Source organism: Stylophora pistillata, unplaced genomic scaffold (genome assembly GCF_964205215.1).
Source record: "Stylophora pistillata unplaced genomic scaffold, jaStyPist1.2 SCAFFOLD_1384, whole genome shotgun sequence".
NCBI classification, from domain to species: Eukaryota; Metazoa; Cnidaria; class Anthozoa; order Scleractinia; family Pocilloporidae; genus Stylophora; species Stylophora pistillata.
The window spans coordinates 33,097-54,000 of record NW_028290935.1 but is presented as its reverse complement, the minus strand read 5'-3'; the positions used below and the strand labels follow the sequence as shown (position 1 = coordinate 54,000).

Sequence of the window (20,904 nt, the reverse complement as noted above, 5' to 3'; positions counted from 1 at the left end):
CTAGCTATAATTTTTTTCTTTGACAACACTATTCCTGAAGTTCTTACGAAGATACATCAGATTAGGATTTGAATGTGGACACCTATGGATCTGGGAATAGAGCTTATCTCTGTATTGTATTTTGGCAAGAATGCATTTAGTGATACCGGGCTTGGTAGACGACTTGATTTTGCGTTTGGAGAGCTTTCGACACGGTGCATGATAATTTACAAGTTGAGATATCTGATCATAGCAAAATATTGAATCTAGTGTTGGCATCTATAACGATCACTTGAGATGTTATTCCAGATCTAGACGTGAAAATTAAGTCATTGATAAATTTCTCTTCACCGAGTTTGGAAAAGTCATTTTTATAATAGTTTAAAACTTTATATAGTCTACATGTGAGCAGGCTAACAATTGTGCATGACATTGCAATATTTTTTGTTAGAATTTTAGAATTACATCTTCAGAAACTATTTCCTATGATAACCAAATTATCATACACACAGGATTTGCATCATAAATTTCCTTTAGAATGATCACACCTAACTTCCAAAATTCTAGAGAATTTCCTGCTATTGCTCGATTCCTTATAAAAGAAGTACAGTTAGTTAGTTTAACTCAGTAGTTCAGAGTGTCCAGACCAGCACTTACTAGCTCAGAACCTCTTGGTCACAGAAAAAGTAACTCCAGTACATGTAACCTCAAGGTAGTGACCTATTCTACTGAGGATTTGGTATGTCACATTTGACCTATTATTGCATGTCTTACAGTTTGAGTTCAAGAATAATATGCTTCATGTGTACTTATCTCAATCCAATTGTTTAGTCTTTGCTTGAGTCCTTATATTAGTTGATTCATGTTCAAAATGTGTCAAGATTGCATTCAGCTTTCAGAACCTTGCATTTATCTGTATACTTGACTTAAAGTTCATTGGTGAAATCAGATATCTCACTACAGTCTTCATTCTTTAGTCCATCAGTAATGACAGATGTTGTCCTGTCACTGAATGAGATTCTACCAGTCTTCCTAGTTTTAAGTCCAAGGAAAATATGAAATTGTGATTGAAATAATTCAGTCTGAGATTGTGTACGATCAGGAATTGAGGAAGATGATTAGAGACTAGATTACCACTGATGGCATTCATAGCATGACTATTTGCAAATATATTATCAATGAAGGTTGCTGATCTTTAAGTAATACGTGTTGATTGTGAGATGCAAGGTACAAGAGAAAAGGAGTTTAGCATTAGCAAGAAATCATTGGACTCAGGATGACTTTCACAATTGAATAAGTTTATATGAAAATCACCCATAATGAAGAGGGACTTATTTACCCTAGTTAGCCGAGATAAAGTTGACTCGAGATGTTCTCTGAACCTTAGGGGTAGAGGAATGGTGTCTATAGGTACAAGGACGAAAAACATTTTTGACTTTTCTATCAATTATGTGGACTTTCTTTGTCGATTCTAAGTCAGCCTCGTCGTTCAATCTTTTAGGGACGAGGTTGTGGCTGCCGTCTCACTCCAACGCGAACGCTTTCAATTGAGCTGGGAGGTCAACATGAAAGCCAGGGAAAGCTGCAACTTGGTCCTTTTAAGCCTGTATGTTTTCATTCCACCATCCCGGGGTCTTGAGATGCGAACTCTTCGAATTGTCACAGAGCCAGACAGCTTGGAGGCACGACAGCGGAAGGAACAAAATCTGCTGGTGATGAGGGAAGATTCCATTGTGCTCCACTTTAATGATTACAAAACCAAAAGCTCCTGTGGACGGGATGAGCTAACTCTGCAGGTGAGATAAGGACTCAGTTTTTAAGAAAGCCCGAAACGCTCTTGTGGCGCTGATGAAAAGAACATTTGTACCAGTTGCAAAGTCTTTGCAAACAATGTGCTTTCCAAACATATAGTTTTTATGCCAGCTCAAGGGAAAAAAGAAATGGACAGCATGTGTTGTTAACATTTGCCAAGTTGCAGCCGGCAAGGGAATTGGGTAGCTAGTTATTTATTTATTTTCTTACGATTATGAAGGATCATTGTAGATTTTGCCGATTTCACATGAACAAAGACACCATACTCATTACTGTGCGAAGAATTTTCCCATCGCTTTCTAAAAAAGGGGAAGTCAACTGAAAAAGGATCTGTCCTTCTTTTTTTAGCCTGGCCACGAGCTGTACAAAGTTCTTGCAAATTACATCAAGGAGTTTCGTCCACGCCTTACAAAGGAGGAAAGTGGGAACTTTTTGCTTTTGGTAAGTAGATTCAACTTATCCCCCGAAACTGGACAATATTCATGAGAACCCTTCAACTCATCACCTTCAACTGGAAAATAGCATGCCACCCTAGCCCTAAACTCCTAAAAGCCGGTTAAATCTTTCAAATTGCTCACTCTTCAAAGAGGGAATCTTTCAGAAACCCGGTTAAATCTTTCAAATTGCTCACTCGTCAAAGAGGGAATCTTTCAGAATCTTTCAAATTGCTAACCCTTCAAAGGGTGAATTTTTCAAATGTCTCACGCTTCTAAGGGTGAATCTTTCAAATTGCTTACCCTTGTAAGGGTGAATCTTTCAAATGTCTTACCCTTCAAATGGGTGAATATTTCAAATGTCTCACCCTTCAAAGGGTGAGTCTATCAAATGTCTCCCCCTTCTAAGGGTGAATCTTTCAAATGTCTTACCCTTTCAAAGGGTGAATCTCTCAAATGTCTTACCCTTGAAACCTAACCCTAAACCCTAGCACTACATTTTCTTGATTCACCTGCAGAGACCTAGGTTAGCACCCTCATAGGGGTCAATGGGATTTCTTAACCACCCTCATAGGGGTCCATGGGATTTCTTAAGCACCCTCGTAGGGGTCCTTGGGATTTCTTAACCACCCTCATAGGGGTGCCTGGGATTGGAAATTAATTCTACTCAGTGTGTCAACCTGATGGTGGTATGGACAGCATGAGGGGGTCTCAGAAAAGCAAAAGCTTGACCACTACATACAGTACTGTTTTTTTGTTTTTTTTTTTTACAAGTTCAATGTCATTTTCAGTCTTGAGGAAAAGATCGAGTGATTTGCCCACTGGGGAGGTGTGGTTTGAAAATTGCAAACATTTGTCTTAAAAAATGGTAGAACTGGTTATTATTATTATTGTTATTATTATTATTATTATTATTACTATTACTATAATTATTATTGTGAATTAAAACTGGTTATAGTTCATTTCTGTTCATTGTCCATTCATGAATGTTTTCTTTTTACTTGCACCTTGTAGAACAGGAAGGGTGAAAGCTTTTCAGGACCCGCATTCTCTGCGCACATGAAAAGTTTGTTTCGCAGCCTCACTGGAAAATCGGTGACAATCAACATGCTTCGATCTGCATTCATTACCTGGTCATATGGTAGAGAGTAAGTGGCCATTTTTTTTTTTTACTACTATACAATTCAGCAAATAAGTCATGCCTTTATTTAATGATCGCAACAGCAGATAGCCTCAACTTTTGGCCCTCAGAACATAAACATACAATTTCATTTAACAATTCTTTAAGAACTCATTATTTATTATCTAGAGGGCCGCAAGTTTATTAGCCTCGGCTATTTCGTGTTAACCCTCGTTAGATAAAGTCTTGACCTTACCTTACCTAAGAAAGAATTAAAATTTCAGTCAAAGCCATGGATAACCCAAGGATTTCAAAATATCCATTCCAGTAAAAAAAGTCAATTTTATAAAAGATATTTCAAGACCAAATCTTGTTCAATACCTCCTTTGAGACCGGTTGTAATGCCGGCCAATTTAAAATTAGCAAATGTGATTCCAGTCTATAAAAAGGGATCCCACACTTGTCTATCCAATTATCAACCAATCTGCTTGATGTCTGTTTTTAATAAATTCCTTGAAAAACTTGCATGCAATAGATTAGTTGATTTCCTTGAAAAGGAAAAAAAAGTGTTCTTTGAAAATGAACTTGGTTTTAGGGCTTAGCAGTCCACTCATCACACTACACTTGGTGTTGTTGATAGATTTCAAAGGGCAATTGATGGGCAATTGACAGGCATTTTTCTTGCGGTATATTCTTAGATGTCAGTAAGGCGTTTGATACCATCAGTCATGAGATATTGTTAAGAAAATTGGAGTTTTTATCTCGATGGCTTCTTTAATTCAGTACTTAGTATCCACAACTACAATACACGAAGTGCAGCAAATCAATCTTATTACCTGCCTCGAGCTAGCACAAACTATGGTATTTTTCATATTCGCTTTAAAGGACCAAAGGTCTGGAACTCTCTTGGCCAAGATATAAAGTCAACCCCTTTCAGTAAATTTAAAAAAAAAAAGAAATTAAAAATGAATTACTGTGCCAATATTAATGTCACCCTGGTCTTCTGCTTTGACCAGAGTAATCAGTTTCTTCATAGCTATTACTGTGATTTATTTGTTGCTCTAGGCTCTTTTATAATTTATACATATATATATATATATATATATATATATGTATTTAGTGTGACTTGATTTTCGTAGAACAGTGCTCGATACATAGAAGTAGAGCGAAGTATATATTGTGGGAGGCCCTCAATATATATATATATATATATATATATATATATATATGTATTTAGTGTGACTTGATTTTCGTAGAACAGTGCTCAATACATAGAAGTAGAGCGAAGTAGATATTGTGGGAGGCCCTCAATATATATATATATATATTTGTTTATTTATTTATTTTTTATTTATTTATTTATTTTTTTTTCATGACTTGCAAATTTCCTTTAGTCTTAATTATTTCTAGTTTAACTCTGTGCGTGTCCCGACCTTAATATTGTAATTTAATTTATAATTTTCTCTTGTACTAAGGCCATTCATTCCACAGGCAACCAAAACAAAACAAACACTTAAGATGAAAACTCAACTTAAACATGCAACTTACACTTGGACCAGTACCCACTAAATTCAGTGTTGTCAATGTAGCCATCTCTAAAACCAGATTTCCATTTCACAGGGACTGCACAGATGCCCTGAAGGCGTCATTGGCGGCCGCGCTCAGACATTCACGGCAACAGGCTCAGCGGACATACGACCGCCGCACCGCCAATGACCGAAAGAGGCTTGCTGTCGACCTGGCCAGAGACTACGCCGAGGACCGTCTGGACGAGGGATCCGACGGTGGCCAAGCACAACCGCAGAGTTCCGATGACTGCCCTTTCAAACCCGGTGACTTTGTGGCAGTGGTGGAAGAGGATAGCCGGCTTAACTGCCCAAAGGTTTTGATAGGACAGATCCATTCCCTTGGTCAAGAAGGTGAGGTTTCTCTTCTCTGGTACAAGAATGTTTCAAAGAACTTTTACAGACTGCAACACGGCAGTGGACAGTGGAGGGAGAGTGTTGACAGCCTAGTGCCTGTTACTGTGAAAGCGCCAAAGAATCGACCGGGGTTGTATCAACTGTGCACTTCCCCCCGTCAAATACACAAGGTCGTCTTTGCAGATTAGGATATCTTCAGTCCACTGAAGAACTACAACTCTTTTTCGTGTCATTGCTACAAACATTGATTTTGTTACTTGATCATCCATCTCATGCCATTTTAAAGTGTTGCCGTTTTGTTGACGTGATGGTTATGATGTGTGTTATGGGTCACAATTTGAATTTTTTTCAAGTTGGGTTGATTCTCGATTTTCCTCTCGAATAATTAGGGCTAGGAGACAAATGAAATTGAGAATCAACCCAGGTCTGGACAAAAAAAAAAAAATTCACTCCGATGCAATGTTGACCTGCAACATGCACGCTGTTCTCACAGGCCATTTGATTGGATTTTAAGAAGGGCATTTTGTATCGCCAAAAAATATCTTTGGAAGTTGAAAAAAAAAAGAAGAAAAAAAATTGAGTCTGAATTGAAAATTGAATTTTGACCTGCAACATACACACGTGTATGCAATTTGAATTGAGTGGGACCCCAGTATTTCATACTTGGCTCCAAGGCTGCAGAGACATTTATTCAGTCTTGTGCTTGTCTCGTAGACGGTTCACTTTTAAAAATCGCTTTCTATGAACAGTTTCCCTTGGAAAAACCAAAGTGGTGGCGTCGGCAGCGTTTGCGAAGGAATATAGCATTTGTCACGTGTGAGTTGTTGAAGTGATTGTGTTGTGTCTTGTGAGGAAATAAATCGATGTGTTTACATATTCTCAGCTGGTATTGGTTTGCTTGATTTTAAAGAAATGCCAAAATGCTGACAGCTTTCAAAACAATAGCTTCTTTGTCCCATGTGAGGGGGTCTGAGAAGTGCTGGATTTATCAAGTCCCACTGAGAAAGATCTTGGATTCCCTTACATGGAGCACCATAGCTATTTGACTGGAGGTGCAGGGGACCGATGGTCACTGTGAAGTTGGCTGGTCTATCCATATATGATTGTGATAGGGAGAGGGGGATAGGTATTCTTTTGCTTGCTTTCGTGCTCTTCTGTTTCGGGGTTTCTTCAACCCTTTCGAGTCACAAAAGTGATCAATAATCCCTACATGAGATGCAAAAAGTTATGAGATTTCATGAAATGATCACCTCAGGAAAAGCGCAGGACCTGCATATTCCAAATTGCATGTGCATATGCTCGAATGCACATTACAGGCTAGCTAACCCTCCAGCCTTGGGAAGTTTCATGCCAGATTTGGGCAGGACTGAGTTAATTCTAGGGCGATTCCCCTAGACGTGAAGATGCTAACCCTAACCCCTAGTCCTAGATTGCAACCCTAACCCCTAGCCCTAGATTGCAACCCTAACCCTAGATTGCAACCCTAACTAACTGCTGTACCTTAAGGGGTTTCTTAACCTATTGAGTTTTATACATATGAAAGTGTTCCTCTGGCAGAGATCTTCCCAACCAGGACTACTTTAGTGTGGTTTGGTGAGATGAAGCTTGACAAACTTAAGGAAAACCACTTTGGTGGACCTCCCCTCGTTTTCGACCTCTTCCGCTGAGCATGCCCATGAAGGAGTTAAAGAGTTTTATACATATCAAAGTGTTCCTCTTGCAGAGACCTTTCTAAGCATGTCTACATTAATGTGCTTTGGGAAAATGGGGCATGAGAAACTTAAAAAAAGAGCAGTTTGGTGGACTTAGACCTCTAGCAGTTTTCTCAATTGATATTGCACTTGTGGGGGTGATCAAAATCAGTTCTCTCCCCTATGAATGGATCATCAGAAGAACAAGTTATGAGATTTCAACCACTCTCTTAAACCAACTCTCTCTTCCATGAAGATGTCATCATTTACAAAGGACAGCATCCATTCAAATGGTTCAGGCAGAAAACCCTACCCCGATTAAAACCAGCCAAGAAAGAAGAGACTGAATAAAATAACTGCCTTCCTCGTTTCCTTCAAAGATCTGTACAAAGTACTTGTACATAAACAATAGGACATGAGTTCCCTTAAATAGATGCAAAGGCTTCAATTCCCTCTGACCTGACTGAGATGATAAATTGCACTTTTCAGGCCTGGGGTTGGTTTTGTGCTGTTTTATCTGGGTTTTACAACCCTTTTGAAGTCACAAAAGTGATCACAGTCAGTCTTCCCCCCACAATATCACTAGATGAGAAGAGAAAGTTATGAGATTTCCTAAAGTGATCAGCTCAGGAAAAGTGTTTGGGTATTGTATCAAATTCTGTGAAGAAGGTAATGGAAAGATCACTAGGGAGAATTTGTAAGTGGGTATGGGGGGGGGGGGGGGGGGCTCAAAGGGTTGTCGTTTGGAATCTTTGCCTTCTTTCAAAAGAAATCACAACCGCTCTCTCTTAGAACCAACTCTCTTACATGAAGATGTCATCATTTACAAAGAACAGCATGTATTAAAATGGTCGTTCTGATCTGACCTGACCTGACTCATATAATAAGCTGGACTTTTCATGCTAGCCCAGTACTTCAATTACCCACGACTGGTATGTGCCAAGACATTGAGAAAAGCCTTAGGTAGTAGTAGATTGTGAGAAATTTCATTTGATCAGCTTGGCGATTTTGCTCATTGACCGAAAAAGGAAGCATTGTTTTGTAGAGAAACTGAACGAAACGAAAAGAAAAAAAGGCTCATCTCAAGGACTCTTTGCTTGAAGAAAGAAGTGAATTGTCAGCTTCATTTCGGATCTGTACACTCTTTAGATGCTTGAAGGAAGTCACTTGTCGTCTCAATTTGATTTGTACACTCTTTACAGGAATTTCTTTTGTCGGTAAAATATTCTTGCTTTCTCTTCGCGGAAAAGTGCTTATTTTTGCAGGTATTTTGGTTAGATTTTGACGTATGATCTCGAAGGGTAATGGGAAACTGCTTTGGCCATCTGCCGTCCAATCGAAGCTTTCGTTCATCATCTCGGCCTAGGGGCTGCGTAGGAGGGCTCTGTAAACAAAGGGAGACTCTTTTGGGCTGGATCGATCAAAAGAAATTGTCGGTTTAATACCATATTGTTCAATTATTATTTAGTTCGACCGTCCAAGTCATTCGAGCACCGAGAATGCACAGGCAGCCGCCGGAGCACTGGAACTTGCCCCGTCGAGGCAAGTTCCAGTGTTCGCTCGGCCAAAACACCAAAATAGCTACGTGGGGAAAATCCTCGAATGACGTCAAGAGGCTTTTTTGGGACGTCTATTTGGAGAAAATTGACGTCAATAGGTAAACAAAGTAAGGCAAGATCTATTTTGGGAAATTTGACGTAAGGTGCCCCCGTTATATATAAGTGTCCCCTGGCAAAATAAAAATAAATACATATTAAAGAAACGTACTTGAAGCCGCAGCGAGAACCTCTAAAAATGAGCCGGAAAGCAGCGATCTCCGATTATTTTTCATCCAAGAGTTCGAGTCAAGCAGAGGAACGAGATTCGCAGGAATTATTTCGGTAGGGGAAGCATTATTTAGTATTGTTTTCAATAGTAGAAATCGCTGTAGCATCTTGTAACACTTCCAAGAGGAATTGTTTGTTTGTTTCCACTCGGAACTCGCTGTGGCTATATACATATGCCCGGCAGCCGGGAATGGTCTTAAATAGACTAAATGCCCGGCAGTCAGAAAATCTCACCGAATTTTCACTGAAAGCTTCGATCTTTCAAGCCTCTTGAGAGTATTAAATGTTTCTTTAGCAAGGTCAAGCGACTCTAAATATTATTTTGGTTTTCTAGCTAGTTCACCATCGAAAGATGCGATCGTGGCCATACTATAAAATGGCTATCTGGTGACACACTTCGAAAAACTCGTCTCAAACCTAACAGCCAAATGAATAAAGGCCGATAGTTTCTAAAGAAAATGTTTGGGGCTGCGTCGGTGGGGGTAAGGAAATAATTTGAACATATCAACAAAGTTGAAATGGTAAATTGGCCACCGTTACGATTATAAAAGCTGACCTTTCGAGCGTTAGCCCTTCGTTCGTCGGAGCGAATCTAACAGCCAAATATTTACTTGGCGAATTCCGACTGAAAGCCTCAAGCGATCACTATAATTATTTTGCTTTTACATTGGGCGAAAAAACTGTTGGTTTTTCTTTTGTTTTGTTTCCGTTTTGTTTTGTCTTGTTTTTGTTTTATAACTATTATTATTCCGATAAAATGCTTAAAAATCGAAAAATACATTGAAATGTCTGATAAAAATTTAAGAAAAGCGAGTGCATACACACCTCGGTTCATAATAATGATAGCTATGATAATAATGCTGAACACTTCTTGGCTCAGTATTCCTGGCTTTAGCTATGATTCCCAGAAATAGCTTTCTCATTGCCTTGCTGTTATTCCTTATCATTATGCCTTACTATGATTCCTTATTATTTCCCTTACTATCATATAGCAATAGTTTCCATCAAATCTTCTGCAATACAAAATATTAACAGCGAATAAAACGATGAAAAAGAACTCACTTTCGGCTCACATCTGCACCTTTTTTTTTTTTTTTCTTTCAAAGCGTCTGGAAAACTATAGATAACGGAGTCAAATCTGAACAGATTCAAAGTCTAATAATCTGATAAGTAAAAGCATATCTAAAACTATACAGAAAAGAGAAAGGTGAATGGCAAATCTAGAGTCCTATTATTGTTATTATTATTATTATTATTATTATTATTATTATTATTATTATGATTATTATTATTATGATTCTCATTATTCTCGTAGATCCTCGCAAGAGAGTGACGACGGTAGTGGCAGAGACGACAAGAGTCCACCAAGAAGGTAAATGATATCAACTAAATGATGATGACACGTGGAACCAGGGTAAAGCCGTGAAATCTGTTCTCTGTTTTCATGACAGAGTTCAGAGAGAATTCCACTATTACGCTGAAACTTTTGAGAAAGATAGCTTACTTGACTTTTGTAAGGCATTCGACGTGAACTCGGATATTCTGGTCAAACCGCCGATTATGCCTTCTTAACCTATGGTTTCACTTCTTGGGGCAGCAGGCGTAGCTAGTTCATTTCACCGTGATTTCAAATGCATTTGGAACGAGCCTAGACAACTTAACACGATCGCGTATCTTGTTCTGTGTAGGAAAAACCAGAGAAGTCGAAAAACCAGTGGCGCTGGAGCAAGGTAGGATCCTCATGTTTTCTGTTTGTTTTTAGTAACCCAGGATCTGCGATATATCTTTGGTGTACAATTTTGTCGCGCGCACTCGGTACGTTCTGGAAATGGCCACAATCTGTATCTATTCCCATTGTTACTTGTGTAAAACAAAAAACAACAAACAAAAAGTGTGTCTGTCTTGGATTTTCAGACAGTTGCTTGACACAGAGGCTGCAGCAGAAGGTGGTAGGAGGTGGGTCAAATCGCTCCTCTACTTGGCCCATTTTTTTCCCTTTTCTCTTTTGGTAGCCGTAGGGTAATGGTCTAATAGGAGGTTTTTGCGCCGACAGAGCTGACGACCACGATGATGAGGAAGACGTGCAGACGCCCGGGGACAGGACATTTTTAGTGCCAGAAGAGGAACTTGTAGAGGAGAGCAGTCAGTCCTTTTACCGAAAACAGGAGGCACTTTCCGTCCAAAGGGACGCGGAGACTGTACAGCCATACTTTCCCTTGGCATTCGCAGAATCCCCGGACAGGCCTCTAGCCTTCAACTTTGATTTGTTCTTGCTGGACAGTCTGACGCTGCCAAGACACATAGTGCCTCGCGACTCTGATGAGGAGAGGGTCTCCAACGCACTTACCTTCGAAGACGCAGCCAGCGCAATAAGTTACTGCACACGCAGCCTAGAGATTGGGTGGAAAGACACGCTTCCTTTGCCCTCTCCGTCTGATCCAACCCAGAAGTCTCCCCGTCGCAAACATCTACTCAGAGACCTGAACAAGTGGGAACTTTTCCGACGTGACGGGGCAAAGTTGACCGAAGCCCTAACTAGCAGACAAGCGCCTTTAGACAGCAATTTAAACCTGGTTCGCTTGGACAGGTAGGTCGCTGGTTTTTTTTTCATTTTCATATGATTGGATTTGATTTCCGCGTTAGGCTTAAACTCTTACCCCTTGGCTAATGGTCGGAGTATTTAGATCTCCTATTTTTTTCTCTTCTTTAAATGACTTCGTGGACAGATAGATCTAGCCCGCCGGACCTTTGGATCATTTTTTATCACCTGTTACCGGCCAGTCAGACTCGCCTAGGAAGGATGCTCAGCTTTTCCCCTGAATTAAACCAAATATGAGCAAAGCATCTACTTGCAGAGACTTTGACTCGATTAGAATGATTCCTTTTGTGGAACAATATTCCAGTTAACAACAAACATATGAAACATATTCCAGTTGATGCTAGGCAGTCAGAGCCCCTTGGCTCTTTTAGGGGCGAGCTTCAGGATTTTGACTTTAAAAGACTCTTACATGTCTTTGATGGCGAACATTATCGCACTTTTAAAATAATCTGTCCTAAATGTCGTCGGAGCTACAAACCCACTCGGTTTGTAGCTCTTAGATTCTAGTTTTTGCCTCCTTTTTGCGTGAGCGTATTAGATCTAGGGAATGGAGGGGCAATAGGATGCTTAGTTTTTTGTTTCAGTTTTTTTTTTTTTTTTTTTTTTCGGTTTCTCTTTCAGTTTTGTGTCTCTGTTTTTCGTGTACTTTGTAGAAATACTTAAGTAAATGAATCAATCCATTTCTTTCCTCAATTCTTCTTTGGTAATCCTTCGTCTCCATGTAGGTTTGGAAATATCATGGTCTGGAATGCACCTCCCTGGTCCCTGGCCAGCCCAGAATACACGCACGGCTTTCCCAGGAAGCTCGTTACGCAAGACCACGGGGGTTTTCTACCGGGCAACATAACAGTGTCGGCGAAAGCCAGTAATTTGACGTTGAGGCGACTGGCTGTGTGCGACGTGGCCTGCTTGGTAAGTCGGGCAACCACCGCGGGCTCAGGTCTCAGCAGGGCGCGACTCCTAAACCTCAGGTACGCGGCCATCAGATATCAGAGCGGAACATTCTGTCCGCAGTACCTTGCGTCCGCCATGGTGGAGTACGGCGTGAGCTTCGGCACCTTTGAAGCCCTATCGCCGGAGACCTTAGAAACGCTTCACTCCAACCTGAACCCAGCTTGGAGAGAGGGCGACGAGTCGTCAGCCGCGGAGGGATCCAGCCCTAGCAACGAGGAAGACGACGACGCCGACGAACCCCTGATAGAGTGTCCGCAAAGCGTCATGCGGGAAATCGGCAAGTCGTCCAGCGACGGCACTGCGCAACGCCAGTCCTCCCGAGAGACGGACAGACTGCTCTGCGATCTGCTCGCGCGGCTAGCTAGCCAACCTGGGCAGCAGAGTGACTCCTCGTCCGAAGGGGACGGCGGTGGGGCCGAAAGGGCAGCAGAAGCCACCACCTCCACGGCTGTCGCCGGCCTTGCCAGAAGAAAGAAGAGAAGGGCTTCCTCTGTAGGCGCTGCTAGAACCAAGGCGACGCGCACGGAAGAAAGGGCGCTGCCTGAGGGCGGACAACCAGGTAATGATAAGGCTGAAAAGCAACCGCGTTAACCAACTGCTGCCTTTTGTTTGATTGTCTGTTTTGTTCGGTTTTTTTTTGGTTTTTTTTCTGTTCACATTATTTATTTATTAATTTATTTATCTATTTATCTATTTATCTATTTATTTATTTGATTTTATTTTATTATTATTATTTATTTATTTATTTTTTTTCACTTTTTAAATGACAGCTGGAGCAGGAGCGACGACCACAGGCCAAGGCGAAGGGCAGACAGCGCAAGCAGAGGCAGAGGATCGCTGGGGCCTGAGGCACTCGTCGGTGCCGGGTCTCCGAATGGAGGATTTCCCCGACGAGGAAACGTGGCAGGCCGTGTCAAACTTCTTCAGAGACCACCAGCCACTTCGCCAAGAGGTAAACTTACATTCGTGATCACCGATCAGATCATCACTGTTAAACCCTGTTGGATCATTTGTGTGGTGCCTCCTGGCGCACTGGTGATGTATATCGTCAATCTTGTTTCCCCTTCTTGTTGTCTGTCCCAACAGGAACTACAAACTGCCATGGCCAGCACAGCGGCAAATGCAGGAGGACGCGCTTGGAAAGAAGATCCGGAGGCAGTGCAAGAGGCCACCAGCCAGCGAGTCGCAGACGCGCACCGTCAAATGGTGGCCGAGAAGATGGCAAGCCTCTTTGTCATTTGCGCCGCTGCCTGTGACTGCCCAGAGGAGAGCTGTGCCCTGAAGGCCGGTCGATTTTGGCCGCAGATGGAGCCAGCAGACCCCTGTCGGCGACAACCACCATGTCCCGTCTGCAGGGTGTTTGCTCGCCACCTGGATCTCTGCCATCTCCTCGCTAGGAGCTCCACTAGCAAGGGCGCCCTCTTCAGCCGACTGCTGGCCAGTGCGGTGGCCGTCCACCAACTCTACGAGCTGGCAGTCCCCAAGTCATTGCCCCCCGGCCAGAAAACTACGAGGAAGCAGTCTGTAAAGGCCTTGCTGTGCTCCCTTTTAGAAGTGGAAAGAAATAGGTTGCAGTGCATCCGACGCATCGGGGAGCTAGCCCTGCTGGTGCCCCAGCTGCTCTGCGTTCAATTGTCCAGTGGTCGAGCGGCCTTCTGGGAACAGCTGCGGAGGGTAGCAAACACGGTCATCGCCCAACGCGGTCGACAGGCCAAACTGCTGGCTCTGGAAGCCATCCGTAAGAGGTTGCCCGACGATTCTTCCTGGAAGGACTTTCTGACCCCCTCTCTCCAAACCTGAAAAGTGTCCTATTCTAAATGGCAGTGACTGCGCCTGCGAATGACTTGGACTTTGCACGCGTTCAGATTTTTCAATTGTGTTAGGGTTAGTTTGTTTTTCTTCCTTCCTTCCTTCCTTCCTTCCTCGTTCTCGCTGTCATGTTCTCTTCGTCACTCACCGGCGCGACCGATCGCCGGTCTAGGACTCTTTAGCATATAGAGGTTCGGTACTATGTTAGCTATGTTAACCATCTTGTCAAAAATGTAGGTAGTTTCGCCCTTAAGAATCTCAGGAGAAACAATCACTTCACAAGCTTTACTTTTTACCAGTTCATCAGGTTCGACGGCTAGGAATAGATCAACTGATTACAAGTACTTTTAAGTTTGAGAGGAAATTGAATGTTTTATTGTAGTGTAGCTTCTTATTTAGTTTGAAATGTGTCTCAGTATAATCATAAGTTGGCTAGATACTATTTTGTTAAGTACACGAGCCCACAAGCTTTTTACCTTGAATTGTTATCGTGTATAAATAAAGATTCTACTACTACTACTACTAGTTTTATTTCAGGAGGACGCTTGTAAACTGAAGCCACTCCATTAAATCTTGTTTTACAACGAAAACAACCACTGTGTGTGTGTGTGTGTATCTTAAATTGTTGCTCTAAGGGTTGGGTTTTTGATATCTACAGGTGTTTTCTTCTCTTCTATTTTTTTTTTTTTGTTTTTTTTCGCAAATAGATTTGGACATATTATTTTTGGAAAATTGCAGAGCGCAATTGCATTCAAATCTATGAAAAAGAGTCATACTGAAATCAGAAAATCCAAACTCAAACATTAAATCTAAATATCTCCTTACTCAAATGATTCCAAGTCATATGTTATTAAATCATCCATATCAATCATCAACATTTTGTTACAGGTTTCAGTTCTTCATCAGTTTGGTTACAATAGTAACACCATTAGAATGGAGAGATCCATTTCATGTCAGAGTGGCAATACCAAAGGAAGGAAAGATGGGAAGAAATCTTGGGAACAGCTTACCGATGCCAAGTGGCCATGCCCGAAAAAAGTCAAACTGTAAAAATGCTGTGTAGTAGCACGACTCTTTCCAGGAATTTCTAAATATCCTGGCTATGCTACCGTATTTAAGCGAAAGAGAATGTCAGATTGCTCGTTAGAAATTTCATGGCAATTCTAGGTTTGTCAGGGTCCACGAAAAAGTCAAGTTTGTGTGACTAAAACTAGAGAGCTCGTTTGGGAGGTTGGAATTTTTTTGCCCTATGTACTTCTATAAATATTATCCATACCTCCCCCCCACAGAAGGGACTTTTCTTAAGACCCCCTCCCAACACTCTGGAAATTGCAATGAAGGTTCATACATTTCCTTGAGGCTTTTGGCCTTTGAGATTCCCCCCATTCCCAAGAATTTTCAACCCTCTCTTTAAGCGGAGTATGGACATTTTCTGGAACTACACAATGCCAATTAGGTTGTAGCCTTGCTTCTGCAGTCCTACAACAAATGTAAGAGGACAGAAAGCATAGGAAGTGTTTTTTGTTTTTTTTAATGTGAAATTGGGAAGAACATTTTGGCACGCCATCCACAAATGCCAGTATGAAATGACAGACCACTTTTTCACAATCAAACAGTGATTAACACAATGGTTAACACACGCTTTTAGAATGAAATCATTCATAAGTAGTTTTCCATAATCCTCCAAATTCCATTCAAACAAGCTATGATCGTATTGACACCAAGTTCCACATTCACATGGGAAAGTTTTCATTTGGCATTGTCACATTGTTTGGAACTAAACATTAGAAACTAGCTTCTTTTAATAATGTTGTAAACAACTTTGCTATTTGTTGTTCACAAAAGTAAGTGAAATAGAAATGGAGAACTTTCACTTTGCTTCCCTTGTTCATTTCATTAGCAACTCTGACTAATTTCCTTGCAAAGACACTTCCCCTCTGTCGTGTGCTTCATTTCGATCTTGTTTTTCTCACTCACATCCTTTGGGAAGGAGAATTGTGAGCATATCCGTACACACACAAAGTAATCGTGCCATGCAATACATCCTTGATCAGTTATGATCAATCCATCACTATCACTAGTAGCTTTGAGAGTTATTGTAACAGTTTCAATTCCTAGTGAAACCACTCTTGGAGCTGGCTCTGTAATTGACCATAGCCCACCACGGTTCTATTACTTGAAATCAGATTTTGCATGCTTTGCAGATCATTTCATGTCGCTGGACCTACAACAAACAAAGAAAAATTACGATTCGTGCAACATATTGCTACAACCAGCTAAAAAATTCCATGTGAGCTGTTTCCAGCAAGTACTTCTCATATTAAACCAGACATTCAGTGTAGCTTCTACAGAAAAACCCTGATCAGTCATTGCAGCTAGGACATGTATATCTAAGTCCAATTTTTGGGGCTGTAACATTTTTAAAAGGCTGACTCGACTCAGTAACTTGCCATGCCCCGAATATATCTCCGAGCGAACGTTTTGGGTCGGTAGAAAGAAATTAGACACCTCAATTAACACAATCGCAACTTACATGCTGCTTAACTGCTGCTACAAACTGCTGATTGACTCTTTCATCGCCTTCTAAAATGTCTAAAATAACTTCCAAATCGTCTCCCCATAGCAAGCGCCATCTTGTTTTGAATGTGACTTGTACCTTCAACCTCAGAGGGCTCCCATTCTTCTTACCGTTTGAACTTCTCCGGCTTTCATAACCACTTCCCGTTCCCTCTATTAACTCTGATCAAACTTTATGATTCTCTCATAGTTAAACACCGCCTTTCACAAACTCCAGATTCTCCCAGCCGCACGCCATACATTATTCATTCTAGTCTATCGAGGGAACAGTTTTTCTAAGGCCCAGCCCTCTCGCGGCGGCCGCATCAAGCCCTCACAAATTCAACTTTTTAGCTCATCCTCAAAGTTTATCATTCTCTCATAATTAAACAGCGCATTTCACAAACACGAGAGTGTGACAGGCGCGCGCTGCACTTTCTATACTATTGAGGGAACAGTTTTTCTAAGGCCCAGCTCTCTCGCGGCGGCTGCATTAAGCTCTCAAAAATTCAACTTTTTAGCTCATCCTCAAAGTTTATCATTCTCTCATAATTAAACAGCGCATTTCACAAACACGAGAGTGTGACAGGCGCGCGCTGCACTTTCTATACTATTGAGGGAACAGTTTTTCGAAGGCCCAGCTCTCTCGCGGCGCCTGCATTAAGCTCTCAAAAATTCAACTTTTTAGCTCATCCTCAAAGTTTATCATTCTCTCATAATTAAACAGCGCATTTCACAAACACGAGAGTGTGACAGGCGCGCGCTGCACTTTCTATACTATTGAGGGAACAGTTTTTCGAAGGCCCAGCTCTCTCGCGGCGGCTGCATTAAGCTCTCAAAAATTCAACTTTTTAGCTCATCCTCAAAGTTTATCATTCTCTCATAATTAAACAGCGCATTTCACAAACACGAGAGTGTTTACTGTTTACTGGCTATGCTACCGTATTTAAGCGAAAGAGAATGTCAGATTGCTCGTTAGAAATTTCATGGCAATTCTAGGTTTGTCAGGGTCCACGAAAAAGTCAAGTTTGTGTGACTAAAACTAGAGAGCTCGTTTGGGAGGTTGGAATTTTTTTGCCCTATGTACTTCTATAAATATTATCCATACCTCCCCCCCACAGAAGGGACTTTTCTTAAGACCCCCTCCCAACACTCTGGAAATTGCAATGAAGGTTCATACATTTCCTTGAGGCTTTTGGCCTTTGAGATTCCCCCCATTCCCAAGAATTTTCAACCCTCTCTTTAAGCGGAGTATGGACATTTTCTGGAACTACACAATGCCAATTAGGTTGTAGCCTTGCTTCTGCAGTCCTACAACAAATGTAAGAGGACAGAAAGCATAGGAAGTGTTTTTTGTTTTTTTTAATGTGAAATTGAGAAGAACATTTTGGCACGCCATCCACAAATGCCAGTATGAAATGACAGACCACTTTTTCACAATCAAACAGTGATTAACACAATGGTTAACACACGTTTTTAGAATGAAATCATTCATAAGTAGTTTTCCATAATCCTCCAAATTCCATTCAAACAAGCTATGATCGTATTGACACCAAGTTCCACATTCACATGGGAAAGTTTTCATTTGGCATTGTCACATTGTTTGGAACTAAACATTAGAAACTAGCTTCTTTTCATAATGTTGTAAACAACTTTGCTATTTGTTGTTCACAAAAGTAAGTGAAATATAAATGGAGAACTTTAACTTTGCTTCCCTTGTTCATTTGATTAGCAACTCTGACTAATTTCCTTGCAAAGACACTTCCCCTCTGTTGTGTGCTTCACTTCGATCTTGTTTTTCTCACTCACATCCTTTGGGAAGGAGAATTGTGAGCATATCCGTACACACACAAAGTAGTCATGCCATGCAATACATCCTTGATCAGTTATGATCAATCCATCACTATCACTAGTAGCTTTGAGAGTTATCGTAACAGTTTCGATTCCTAGTGAAACCACTCTTGGAGCTGGCTCTGTAATTGACCATAGCCCACCACGGTTCTATTACTTGAAATCAGATTTTGCATGCTTTGTTTGAATCATTGATACAGTCAAGTTTGCCAGCCTTTAGTATTGCCATAGCTTGCTGGCTCTCCACGGTACCGGTTCTTGCATATTTCTCACACACACAAATTGTGCAGCACATGACCAGCCCTTTTGCCCCTCAGATGGTACTGTACTGGTGGGATCATTGTCACCAGAGTGAGTTCTTGCTTCTCTTACAGTAGTATGCAATGAGGCAGTCGGCAACTTTAGTCCACCATCATAATGGGGCAGCATTCCTTGACAGTCCAGTGAAGAACTGCCTAGACTTCACCGGGACTGTTGCATGATATTTCTGAAAAACTTCACCAGGTCTCAATTCTTTAAAAAACCCATCATACATTGATTTGATACCAGTGAATTCCAAACCTCTTTCCTCTGGCTGTTGAAAAGAATACTTGCTTAGTTCATCCCTCAAGCTTTTTGTAACAATTCAGTTTCATTGAATTTCCTGATTGCCGAAGCCACAACTTCAGCAAGTATGCTGACGCTCAAAGGCTGAATGGATCCTTGGTGAAGACTGCTGTGTCGTTCACACAGTCTTTGCAGATCATTTCATGTTGCTGGACCTACAACCAACAAAGAAAAATTACGATTCGTGCAACATATTGCTATAGTGAACGTTTGAAGTATCTTGGCTGGCCAACACTCGACTCGCGTCGTGAATTTCTTAGTTTAGTGCAATTATTCAAATTCATTAATGGTTTTTCAAGAGTAGACTTATATGTAATTACTTAACTTTCTCCAATAGTCGGACGAGATCTACCAACAATGTCAAAATCTGGACGCCTTATGCTCGAACAAATATCCTCAAGAACTCTTTTTGGTATAAATATATAAAAATCTGGAATGACTTGCCAAGTGACATAGTAGTTAGCTCTAGCTCTGCTAGTAAGTTTAAAAAAAAAACTGAAAGAACACATTTTTAAATAATATCAATAATATTGCACCAATATCCATTTATCAATTAACTTGTTTTTTCAATAATTTTTACCTTTACATTTTAGTTTTATTTTTATTGCATATTGCTTTTATTCTGGGGGCTGCCGTCAATGAGAATTGAGTTCCTCTCTGGCTTGACCCTTTTTGCCTTTTTGCATCTCGATGTTATTTCTATTGTTATCTGTCTGTATTATTATTATTATTATTATTATTATTATCTTATTATTTAGGCAAATGAAGTTATTATAAATAAATAAATAAATAAATAAATAAATAAATAAATAAAATTCCATGTGAGCTGTTTCCAGCAAGTACTTCTCATATGAAACCAGACATTCAGTGTAGCTTCTACAGAAAAACCCTGATCAGTCATTGCAGCTAGGACATGTATATCTAAGTCCAATTTTTGGGGCTGTAACATTTTTAAAAGGCTGACTCGACTCAGTAACTTGCCATGCCCCGAATATACCACCGAGCGAACGTTTTGGGTCGGTAGAAAGAAATTACACACCTAAATTAGCACAATCGCAACTTACATGCTGCTTAACTGCTGCTACAAACTGCTGATTGACTCTTTCATCACCTTCTAAAATGTCTAAAATAACTTCCAAATCGTCTCCCCATAGCAAGCGCCATCTTGTTTTGAATGTGACTTCTACCTTCAACCTCAGAGGGCTCCCATTGTTCTTATCCTTTGAACTTCTCCGGCTTTCATAACCACTTCCCGTTCCCTCTATTAATTCTGATCAAACTTTATGATTCTCTCATAACTAAACACCGCCTTTCACAAACTCCAGATTCTCCCAGCCGCACGCCATACATTATTCATTCTAGTCTATCGAGGGAAGTTTTTCTAAGCCCCAGCCCTCTCGCGGCGGCCGCATCAAGGCCTCAAAAATTCAACTTTTTAGCTCATCCTCAAAGTTTATCATTCTCTCATAATTAAACAGCGCATTTCACAAACACGAGAGTGTGACAGGCGCGCGCTACACTTTCTATACTATTGAGGGAACAGTTTTTCGAAGCCTCAGCTCTCTCGCGGCGCCTGCATTAAGCTCTCAAAAATTCAACTTTTTAGCTCATCCTCAAAGTTTATCATTCTCTCATAATTAAACAGCGCATTTCACAAACACGAGAGTGTGACAGGCGCGCGCTGCACTTTCTATACTATTGAGGGAACAGTTTTTCGAAGCCTCAGCTCTCTCGCGGCGCCTGCA

The 20,904-nt window shown here is 41.0% G+C and overlaps 2 protein-coding genes and 1 long non-coding RNA gene across 3 annotated transcripts; 2 read left to right on the top strand and 1 right to left on the bottom strand.

The window, feature by feature from the left end:
- The first annotated feature begins 1,459 nt into the window (after window positions 1–1,459).
- LOC148715592 (uncharacterized) lies at window positions 1,460–6,149 on the top strand. Its single transcript, XM_088746762.1, has 4 exons — window positions 1,460–1,775; window positions 2,140–2,232; window positions 3,240–3,373; window positions 4,966–6,149. The coding sequence occupies exons 1-4, from the start codon at window positions 1,545–1,547 to the stop codon at window positions 5,453–5,455; spliced, it is 948 nt and encodes a 315-aa protein (XP_088602888.1). The 5' UTR covers window positions 1,460–1,544; the 3' UTR covers window positions 5,456–6,149.
- A 4,062-nt stretch (window positions 6,150–10,211) lies between these two features.
- LOC148715591 (uncharacterized) lies at window positions 10,212–14,662 on the top strand. The gene is made up of 5 exons (XM_088746763.1): window positions 10,212–10,740; window positions 10,838–11,371; window positions 12,109–12,896; window positions 13,108–13,289; window positions 13,424–14,662. Exons 1-5 carry the CDS (start codon window positions 10,613–10,615, stop codon window positions 14,135–14,137), a joined length of 2,346 nt encoding a protein of 781 aa, XP_088602889.1. The 5' UTR covers window positions 10,212–10,612; the 3' UTR covers window positions 14,138–14,662.
- Window positions 14,663–18,116: 3,454 nt separating this feature from the next.
- On the bottom strand, window positions 18,117–20,590 carry LOC148715590 (uncharacterized). The gene is made up of 2 exons (XR_015995943.1): window positions 20,224–20,590; window positions 18,117–19,314 (listed from the first exon to the last, which is right to left on the bottom strand). It is a non-coding gene; the product is annotated as an uncharacterized LOC148715590 (long non-coding RNA).
- Between the last annotated feature and the right edge of the window lie 314 nt (window positions 20,591–20,904).

What these genes read in the sequence shown, in the direction of transcription:
- LOC148715592 (XM_088746762.1), top strand. Translation starts at nt 1,545, where the DNA reads ATGAAAGCCAGGGAAAGCTGCAACTTGGTCCTTTTAAGCCTGTATGTT. An exon ending in GTGGGAACTTTTTGCTTTTG is followed by an intron (nt 2,233 to 3,239) that starts GTAAGTAGATTC and finishes TGCACCTTGTAG; the next exon opens with AACAGGAAGGGTGAAAGCTT. An exon ending in ACCTGGTCATATGGTAGAGA is followed by an intron (nt 3,374 to 4,965) that starts GTAAGTGGCCAT and finishes TCCATTTCACAG; the next exon opens with GGACTGCACAGATGCCCTGA.
- LOC148715591 (XM_088746763.1), top strand. Translation starts at nt 10,613, where the DNA reads ATGGCCACAATCTGTATCTATTCCCATTGTTACTTGTGTAAAACAAAA. An exon ending in GCAGCAGAAGGTGGTAGGAG is followed by an intron (nt 10,741 to 10,837) that starts GTGGGTCAAATC and finishes TTGCGCCGACAG; the next exon opens with AGCTGACGACCACGATGATG. An exon ending in GCCTGAGGGCGGACAACCAG is followed by an intron (nt 12,897 to 13,107) that starts GTAATGATAAGG and finishes TTTAAATGACAG; the next exon opens with CTGGAGCAGGAGCGACGACC.